Here is a 10,995-nt window from a genome sequence, read left to right on the forward strand (position 1 = left end):
AGGCAAATCAACAACACTACACATTTCAATTTTCCTTCCAAAGCTTAAACTTAAATATTGTAAATCAAGTAAGAAAAATATTAGGAGAGATTCTCTAACTTTATGTAGAGTAATTTTTATTAACATGCAAGAGGAAAGAAGAATTTTTGCAACCCCAATCACAGTGTTTCTTTCTGTCTTGAGCACGGTTAACATGAGTGTTGTTCCGGTATTCACGTTTGGCCAACACACACAAGCAATCTCAGAGTGAGTCCATCCTTCCCAAGATATGTCTGGCAAGGGCATCGCGGACCATCTTGCCCTCCGCAAGGTGCCCGGTGTTGCCATTGTAATCTTGCTCCTCCTGTTGGGACAGCAGCACCGGTGAGGGGCATTCACCGCCACCCACTATCGGGTGACCTTTGCTCTCGCACAAATTGTGGAGCACCACACATGCAGTCACAACTGAGATGACATTTTGCTCTCTAATCTGCAGCCTGTGTGAGAGACACCTCCACCTGGATTTCAATCTACCGAAGCTCCTTTCCACCACGTTCCTACAGCGAGCAAGTTGCCGATCAAAATTCCGCTGTGCGGTCGTTGTTGCGGTTCGGCCGTATGGCTTCATGAGCCATCTGCGCATGGGATATGCACCGTCAGCCAAAATCACAGGTGGAATTCTAATCCCATCCAAAACCATGTCGTGGTTATCGGGGATCAGTGCGCCAGAGTCCATCGCAGAACACAGGGCGGAGTGGGCAAAAACAAACGCATCATGGTTTTTGCCACTCCACCCCACCTCGGCGTCCACAAACCTTCCTCTGTGGTCCACAGTCCCCTGGAGCAGTATCGAGGAGAAGTTTTTCCTGTTGCCATACTGCTCTGGACGGCCACCAGGGGCACAAATGGCGATATGTGTCCCGTCGACTGCTCCCACGCAGTGAGGAAACCCCATCCTCCTGAAGCCATCCATTATCTGTTTGAAAAGATAGGGTGGGGAACAAAGACTATTGTTTAACCAAACTGAGGGAAAAATTTGGAAGCACGGTAAAGTGTTGTTTCAATACTGATAGAAGGAAAAGATTCCACAGTAGTCCAATTAACAAAATGCCCAGGGTTGATATAGCTTGATGCTTGAAGGAACTATTACAAATGGGTTCGTAGCAGATTGTTAAATGTGTTCTGAAGTGTTCAAAGCCCTTACGTAACTCAATCCACATCTATTTCACTGCTGACTATTCCTATCTCTCATGTCCAATGATTCAAAGACAGTTGCCATGAAAGTTACAGTGATTGGCACATGAAAGCAATGTGAACATTTACTGTGTAACAATGTTTCTTGCTTTGTTCCAGGGACATCCACTACAAATGTCATTGAGATGTTTCCAAGGAATAGAGAGGGGATTTTTCACGTGGTGGCATAATTCGAATAACTTATTTTTGGGGGGGATAAGACCATAGAAGTTGCATTCTGTTCATTCAAAACCAGAAAGAGAACGATATGGTCTCTCTCTGCTCCATCATGCAGCTTCGATTAAACTGTAACCGAAGAACCAAAAAAAAACCGTCAGACACCGTCAAATTGATGCCTTAGTCATGTCAACAGCAATCGAAGATGTAGTCTCCATACAGAGGTCTACTTTTGACCCAGAGATAGCAAGCATTAACAATGCGCAACTGGAGACACCATTGCAGTCCCATGGGGCCAATAACAAAGCTGAACAATTTTTTTTTTTTAACACAAAGAACACGGGAAAGAATTGTCCGCCCAGTTGCACTATTCTGTGGCATGACACGCTGTGCAGACAATGACCCCAGTGGTCCAAAATCACAATTATGCCATCATAACCTGAATGTGGTGGGTGACTGGCACTAAGAGAGGATGTGTTCGGATTTCACTTAATGAGAATTGGAACAAAGTAACATTTTTGTTGCCTAAATTCTGCTGGAATTAACATTGCAGCAGTGGACGTGCCATAGCAGAGACACATGTCCACTATTGTGATGCCGCTCACCACAATTTAAAAGGTCATCCGCAAATGTGTTTGTGTAGGAATTGCTAATCCAGTTTTACAGTGATGTGGCATGAGACACAGTGCAAACCATGACTCCAGTGTACCTATGGTTTCTTTCAGGGGGTGGAAGCGTAGGGGAGGGTGGCAGCACTGTGAATAAAAGGGTTTTTATAAGGTTTTTAAGAGGCAGCACAGAATTTTTTTTTTTAAGGATGACCGGCATAACGAAATTCAGCTAGTTCACTATACAACTTACCTGGGTAATAGAGTCTCCAAAGAGAACCGTTCGGGAAAGCAGGTGGAGCTCGACGGCAAGGCAGAATTCTACAACTGCCGAGGCAACAGTTGACTTGCCAAGTCCGAACAAGTCACTGGTGACCTGGTAACTCGTGCCGCTTGCAAGCCACCAGATCGCAACAGCTACTCTGCGCTCAACAGAAATCGGGGAGCGGAAGGTTGTTGTCTTTCGCTGAAGCGTTGGACGGAGAGCGGCGACCAACTCCAAAAATGTGCCCTTGGACATTCTGAAACGGCGAATCCACCGATGCTCATCCCAATGTCGCAGCACGATGTTCTCCCACCAATCCGTGCTGCGTGGGTATACCCAATGCTGCCTCGGTTCCTGCATCTCTGCCAGGAAAAACCACTGGTGTCGGGGCTGGCGCCGTCGTCTTCGTGCACGCGTCATTGCAAAGGTGGTAAACGAGTTGCTGGACAAAAATCTAGCAACAGCCCTGCGCCTTTGGGCACGGTACCGCCAGTAGGCCAGCAGCATCTGAGACTGGCATGCCATCATAATCAGAAGCACATGCCCGATGATAGCCAGAATAGGATCCATTTCAAAAAACACAGATTGCAAAAACACCAACTCCAAAAACACCAAACAACCACTCAAACCCACAAAGAGTTTTTCCCCATACACTTCCCCTTTTATAACGTTTTTAAAAACCCCGCCAAGAAACGCGGACCAATGGTGTTGCTGTGCTCATTTGATGTTTCGAATAGGTTATGTTTCTTTATTACGCATGTCCGTTATAACGGAAAATGGTTTTTTTTAAAAAAAAAAAGGCGGGGAAAAAAGGTCCCGCCCAAAAAAAACGGTTTTCGGGCAGGCGTGTGACCGCGAGGACGCGCGGAAAAGGCGGATTGGAGGTGGAGATGTGAACGGAAAAGACAAAATCGCGGATTGGAGGCAAACGGAAGATATCCGGAAAAACTGCGGGGAAAAAGGTAATGTGGATTCAGCCTTGGTCTTAGATGATTGCAAGAGACTTGCAAGATAATGAAGCTTTTTTAAAAAGTGTGAAAAGTTCTCCTGTAGGTACCTCTATTTTGCATATGTTTTAAAAATATAGTAGTTAACACCTCCGAGGAAGGAAGATTGCTTATCACTTGGATCACATTAATATGAATAAAATAAGCTAAATTAAGCACTTTTCTAGGACAGTTGAGAGCAGTTAGATGCCAAGAGTTATACAGCAACCTGGAATAATGGGAATTGCGCTTGGTGCTTTGGGAACAGCAATTTCCAATTCTATACTGTTATCAGCAATACACTACGTAAGAGGTTCCATTTGCAAAAAGTCTAGCATTTTCTGCAAACATTATGCTGGCATTCTGTTAACTCCTAGTGGGAACCTACTAATCACAACTTTAAGGAGAATGATATGTATGTGATAACTATAGTATGTGAGTACGCATGGATTTTCCTTACAGGTCCCTGATTTGCAGGAACAGAAGCTGCCCGATATGGAAAATTAATGTGTTGCCCTACTCATACAATATGATGATTGTGCGTATCATTCTTTCTACTCCACACGAATGGAATGCCACCGTAACATCTGCAGAACACTTAGTTGCTAGGGATCTTCCAGGACAAGCTGCAGTTATAATACTCTGCTATTTCCTTGGGGAAAGGATGTGATGTGCTGCTGTCACTTTCTTGGGGCTGGTCTGTCTATTCAGTCTCTTTTTTCTGTGAACACATTGTACAAGTGGGACTCGGTTGTTGACAATTAGATAGGGAGTGTCATGGCCTTTATCACATCTCTTCATAGACTTCTCTCACACAGCTGTGGGTACAACAGATGTACATTTCAAAAAAAATGTTTTAAATTCATTTCTGTATTTCAGAAAGGACATGACTACTAGTATCCCAAAAATTCACAGTATCTACATGGGCGGTGGCCAGAAGTCATGTCGACTTCCAGTTATCAAAGGGCAGTAGACCTGGCTCCTGAATTCTGGAGGCCAGGTCTACTTCCATGGTCTTCTATGGGCAGTAGCTCTGGACTCAGGATGCCATGACCTCCATCCATAGAAAACGTGTAGACCCAGTATCTGGACTTGGATGCCAAGTCCACCCCAAAGCCAAAATAACCACCTCCAAATCCCAAAATTTGGGGGTATAAATTTTGGGAGTATGTTTTTCTTTTTCAAATATCCATGAGCTAAAATAAAACAGCAATTTTGGGGTATAATTTTGGCTCAGAAATATCTGAATGCACACTCCTAACAAGTACAACTAACCTAAAGGATCTGGTAGAGGTCAAGTTTTTGCAACTCTAGCAATCCTTCAAGAATTCCCAACAAGGGCTGGGTTAGTATAGACAAATGATAGATGAATAATTTGGATTCCCATAGAAACAGCTATGTGAAGAGTCCACCTCACCACAGGAGCCATAGCCACCATGTGGGAGATGCAGTCAGCTGCCCACCGAGTTTAAGCCCCGTTTACCCCTTTGGCCTCAGAAAGGGAGGGAAGGTCGGTTCATGTCACACCAATCGTCCCCAATCCCCTGGGGGCTACTCTGAAGATTCTTCCAATCTCTCTGAGCAGCCATGCACTCCAGGACCATCCCCCAGCCAATCAATACCAATAAAGGTTTTTCTTCAGGTATATCTTTGAACTAGATATATTGGACTGAACATCCCTACTGGCTGATCCTAGAGACCATAGAACTCTGGCAATATTAAATTGCTAGAGTTAAATGAGCTACGGGCAGACTCCCTTATTCTTTGTTATGTCATGTTTAGTTGGGGACCAGAAGGGATTTGAAATGATTTTTGCAGAACCTCATCCATGAGTGGAAGTTATGGAATTCCTATTATTTTTATCCCACCATTGTTGTGGCCTAAAGCAGGAACTGCAGGTGAAAAGGCTTGTTTTTTTTTAATGTCTAAATGAAATAAATAAATGCTAAACAACTAGCTCCTGACAGTCAATGAGAGAGAGAGTTTGGTGTAGTGGTTAAGAGCGGCAGGACTCTAATCTGGAGAACTGGGTTTGAGTCCCCACTAGAGATAGGCATGAACCGGGAAAATGGCAGTTCGTTGCAGTTTGTGGTTCATCGCATTTCATGAACCATGAACTGGCATGAAATTGCCTGGTTTGTGAACTGGTTCATTTGGATCATGAATACGTCACTTCTGGGGCAACAGAAGGTCCGCAGAAAGCCCATTCCCCTCCATTGCCTAGGAAACCGATTGATCGGCGCCAGGCTGTCTGCAGTGACAAACAGAAAAACGAACCAAATGATCTGGCCCAAATATCATCATGGTTCATCATGGTTCATCAGAAATGTTCTCTAACGAACTACTGGTTCATGAAGCAAAAAACATCCTGGTTCATGATGAACTTTGGTTTGTATTTTGCTTCATGCCTACCTCTATTTCCCACTCCTCTGCTTGTAGCCAGCTGGGTGACCTTGGTTCAGTCACAGCTCTCTCAGAGCTCTCTCAGCCCCACCCACTGCACAGGGTGATGATCATGAGGATAATAATAACACACTTTGTAAACCATTCTGACTGGATGTTAAGTTGTCCTGAAGGCCGGTATATAAATCAAATGTTATTATGTTATTATTAAAGTCCTCTCTCAGCTTCAGATGAGATTTCTTCAGAGTTCAACACTGGTGAGAGATAGGCATATCTGCCTTTAAAAAAAAATCTGATGAGAGCAGTCCCAAACAGCTTTATGGTTCAAAGAATGATTACAGGGGAAAGATGTACAATTATGTCTTCCCCCTATAATGATCCTTTCAGCAAGCATTCAGAGATAAATATGATCATGCATTTTGATTCAGAGGCGTAAACTCTATAACCATAACAATTCTTGCCCCCCTCAATTTATTTTGAAGCTGTCTCTATCTTATTTTTGCCTCTGGAAACAGCTGGTCAAAATTCATCTTTCTCAGTTGCAAACAGGCTAATGACAAGACCTTTCATGGTCACTTTATTTTGGTCTGAAAGAAACCAGCTTCAACTCCATAAGCCAGCCACAGCTTGACAATGGCCTGGGGAAAAATTGCCAGGGACAATGCTTACCTGGGTTGCTTTGTGACCAGTTGGCCCACGGCCTCTGCCATGTTTTAATACAACCTGTGATATAAAATCACAGAGCCCTTGAATTAATACAGCTTGAGCTGCAACAGGGACATTCCAGCCAGACGGGCAAAGCAATTACTGCTGACTGTTATGGACTTTCGTCTCAATGGCCAAGAGGGCTCCCCAGCCTCAGGACATATAAAAATATAAAAACCAGGGCTCTGCCACACTCAAATTGTAAACATTCATCCAGCGTAGTACCCTCAGAGGCTCCCAACTCTGAGCCCTCTTCCCTGGCCAAAGATGCAGGACTTTCTTCCTCCGTGAACCACTCTTCCAAATAGGTAAATATACTTCCCTTCCCTCACTGTATTCCAATCTCTGGCTAATTTCCTAGGACGCTGTGTGTCTGTGCCAACAGTTTATTACTTCTTGTGTGTATGCGCTTTCCTCTTTAAATAAAGTTACTCTTTGCTTGAAGAACACCTGTCCCAAGAGTCTCCTTGAGGAGAGGACCCCGTAAACATAAGTGGCAATTCCACTCATTGCCACTCTTGTACAAGCCCACTCCTTGTCACTAATTCCCCTACTCACAAGGAGTCCCATCCAGGTTACAGCTTCCCTTAAGAGAGTGCATTGGAATCTTCTGGCATTTTGGCAATATTCATTTTATTTCAGAATACATAAATGGGGGTATTTCTGAATTTGTAAAGAGAGCAGATATTACAAAAAAATCAGCCCATTCTCTTCACTTTCCAGTCTACTGGTGTGCATAATTTTTACAATTATTTGCCAATGGAAAATGGTCCAGGGAAGACAGCAAACTTCCCTTTTTACTTTTAAAATATGTGGAATTCCCCTCTCCCTTGATTTACACTCACAAAATTAATGAAAAACTTATGATACTGTTCAGGTTAGAGCTACTGCTACAGTAGGGAGAATGGATGGGGAAGGTTGTGAAAAGGCAAAAAGCTCTGTATGCATAGTTTAGAGCACTTTACTGCTTGCCATTCTGCACCCCCATTAGCTCCACATTCACTTTTGTAGTGCTGTTATCACCAGGGCTGTCTCAAGAAATATAAAACCTTGTCAAATCATCCCAGGTTGACTTGAGAGTGTCTGCATCTGAGGGCTTCCGTATCTTCTCAGGGTACCTCTCCTTCTCTTTGAGAAGTGCAGCTCTCTCGACCTGTCAGCTCATGGGGAGAGAAATGTAACCCAGCCTAGTATTTCATAAGAACGCGTTATTTTTTTTAAAAAAGTTTATTTTTCTAATTGCACACAATGGAACAAGTGAGTAGCGTTTAAGGTTTTGGAAAACATAGAAAAACAGGAAAAAATCATTTCTTGCCTGTTAAATCCTTCCAAGAACTCATTTATACCTGTTCTGCTCTAATGGGCAGTTCATTCATCCATACAGGTTGTGATAGCTGGCGAGTGGCGACTGATAGTTGGACCTCACTTTGATGGAAATGATGAGGGAATGTCTAACAAGAGCTCCTTCTCATTCCACATTTCTAGGTGACTCTGGGAAGATGGAATGTTTTATCTTATCCCATAGCTAAGTGGGATTCTCATTCACAATTCCAACCAATAGGAGTCTGAACAATTAACTATAATTGGAACAGGTATAATTTTGCATTTGGGACTTCTAGAGGCTGTGTACAAAACATGCAGGCTGTGTGCAAGGGAGAATGTGAGTGGTAATGGATTGGCCTCTAAACTGAGGCTTGTTGGGCTCTTGATCATCTTCTGGATCATCACAAAACTGGCTTTTTGCCATATGATCATTATTCTTTCCATAACTGCCATGAATTAGCAAATGCAATACATGGAGAACTGTAAGGAATTCCATCATGACCCCATGAAGGGTAGGGAAAGTGGGAGTAGTTTTGCATTCAAAAGCATAGTGCTGAAGGCTGGGTCAGTTTGGAATAACCTTCCGTTGCTGCCTCTCTGATTAGCTATTCTGTGTAAAATAGCTAGCCACTCCGGCACCCAAATGGCCTCAATTTTCATTTTCACAATGTACAGGGCAAAAAAATGTCCAACTCCACACACCGCAGGATCCGAGCATATTTTGGTAGCAAGTTTGCAGTCTCTAGATCATTCCCCCATTCCTAAGCTAGGGACATGCCTGACAATGTCAATGCAAAATTGAAAGTTTAGAGTTATTCTTTCCTCCACAGTGGTGGTGGACCCATTACCTAAGGGACCGTCTCTCCCTGTATGTGCCCCAGAGGGCACTACGTTCAACCAGAAAACATCTACTGGTGGTCCCTGGCCCTAGGGAGGCTTGGCTGGCCTCTACCTCACACCTGGTGGAACTTTGTCTGAGGACACTCGGGCCCACCAGGATCTTGTATAATTTAGGCAGGCCTGTAAGACAGAGATGTTCCGCCAGGCATATGGTCGAGGCTAATTTTAGCCCATCATTGGCAAGCCTTCCACCGGTCTCCTTCTACAAGGGGTATGGAGAGTCCACTCCCGCTGGTTGCCCCGAAAGGGGCACAGTATTTTATCTGTTTTTGTAATTGATTTTAAGCTGTATTTTAATCAATGTTGCACCTTGCCCTGAGCCCACTTGCGGAGAGGGCAGGTTAAAAATGAGAGAGAGAGAGAGAGAGAGAGAGAGAGAGATTAAGATGGCCCATTAAGGTGGCCCATCCCAGGCACCTGTTGGATCCTGATGATTTCTTGACAGTGTTTGGGGATTTCTCTATCTTGGCTGCTGCTGATTCTGTCAAGGCCAAGACTGCTCTCTGGAATAGGAAGATGGCCTGGCCTGTTGACACAATCACCTGTAAGCACCCCCTTCTCCTGGATAGAGCCAAGCAATCTCTCTGGTTTACCAGGGACTAGATGGCAATGAAATGGGAGGGACAACAGCTAGAGTGTTGCTGGTGGAAAACCCAGAACGAGGCTGACTGAACCCAGCATAGAGCCCATATTAGAGCCTATTTTGTGGTGATGACAGGAAAAAGGCAATACTTCTCTGCTGATGTTGCATCTGCTCATAATCATCTGAGTGATTTGGGGGCTTTTGCATCATAGCTCCAGGGAATTGGACTCTGACCGCATGTTGTCCTGCTGTGATTAAATTGCTACTTACTTTGCAGATAAGATCTCCCAGATTCGCTCTTAGATGCTGGTGTGGATGCATGTCTTGACGATGTACCTTTGCACGTGCTTGTCCGATGTATAGGGATACTTTTCAGCTTGCGAGACTCAAGGATGTGGACAAGATTCTTGCAGAGGTGAGCTCTTCCACCCATGCTCTCAACCCTTGCTGATAAAAGTTGCCAGTGAGGAATTGGCCAAGTGGGTAAAAGGAGCAGTAAATGCTTTCTTGGGAGTGTGAGTTGTGCAACCTATGTTCAAGGAGACAGAAATTAGACCTGTGTTGAAAAAATCCTCCCTGAGCCTTACTGTGTTGGAGAACTTCTGGCCAGTCTCCAATCTTCCATTCCTGAGCAAGGTGTTAGAGTGGGTGGTTGCTTCTCGGGGATCTAGGAAGAGACTAATTTTTTGGGACCTGTTTCAATTTGGCTCCAGGCCATGGTTTGGAATAGAGACTGCACTGGATGCCTTCATATTATGACTGAGAGGGAGTTTCTCACTGCTTTCTAGCCGTTCATCCCACTTCATTTCCTCTAACACCACCAAATATATAGGCTTAAATGTATAGGCTTAATTATTCACCAGCCATTTAGATACTGGTGAACCTCTGAACACATGCAAAGTAATGTTAAGCATAGGTTGGTGGGTGAGGACCCTTGACATATCTTATGCTTAACCAAAGAAAGATCTTTGGTTGAATATAAAACATAAAATACAAGGAGCATATCATATGTAGGAAGCTACAATACACTAGGCTAGCAGCTAAATAAGAAAAGAACAGAAAGTTACTAAGTCTAGCTATCATACCTGAGAGTTACAAAAAATACCTGGACATCACTTCAGGATAGGTGCACATCACCTAATGGAGAGTCCAAGAGTAGAGACAAACCCTTCTCTATTTCTCCCCTTTCTCCTTTGCAGATGAACCACACATGCAAAATGCTGCAGACCTTTTAAAAGTCTCTCCTCATGGTGGGGGGGGGGGAATCTCCCTCCTTCCTTGGGAGTCCCACCAGCCTGCACAGATTCCAAGAGGCACGTAGATGCATGTACTCCACGAAGCTGGTTTTAAAGTGGCATCAGAAGGCTAGAAAAACAACCATTCCTCCATCCCAATGTCACAGTTTGAGTAAGTGGTGCACTGACCTGCCAGCTTTTCAGAGTGGATCACAGTGGGCTTATAAAACAGGCAGCATAGTAATTAAAACACTCCAGTACAAACATTGCGGCATTCTTACCGCACAGTCCCTCTATGTACAAAGCTCCATGACCCCATGGAGGTGGCAAGCTGCTTGATGTTCAATAGACCAGGGGATCTGTTTTCCCAGGACTTGGTCAGAAAGATGAAAAAGGCCTGCTTGATATATCCTTAGCATGACACTTGGTTGATGACCTTTACTAGACAGGGGGCATGTGGCCCTGCTAGTCCTGCTGGACCTCTCAGCAACCTTCAATACTATCAATCATGGTATCCTTTTGAGTCATTTCCTGGTTCTGGGACTAAGGCGCACCATAATAGTGATAAGTCCTATCTGGGAGATCAGTGTCCGAAGGC

The 10,995-nt window shown here is 44.2% G+C and overlaps 1 protein-coding gene across 1 annotated transcript; it reads right to left on the reverse strand.

Annotated features, from left to right (window-relative positions):
* Positions 1-241: 241 nt before the first annotated feature.
* Positions 242-2,832, reverse strand: LOC129335165 (uncharacterized). The gene is made up of 2 exons (XM_054987610.1): positions 2,251-2,832; positions 242-955 (listed from the first exon to the last, which is right to left on the reverse strand). The coding sequence occupies exons 1-2, from the start codon at positions 2,830-2,832 to the stop codon at positions 242-244; spliced, it is 1,296 nt and encodes a 431-aa protein (XP_054843585.1).
* Between the last annotated feature and the right edge of the window lie 8,163 nt (positions 2,833-10,995).

Source organism: Eublepharis macularius, chromosome 8, assembly GCF_028583425.1.
Source record: "Eublepharis macularius isolate TG4126 chromosome 8, MPM_Emac_v1.0, whole genome shotgun sequence".
NCBI lineage: Eukaryota > Metazoa > Chordata > Lepidosauria > Squamata > Eublepharidae > Eublepharis > Eublepharis macularius.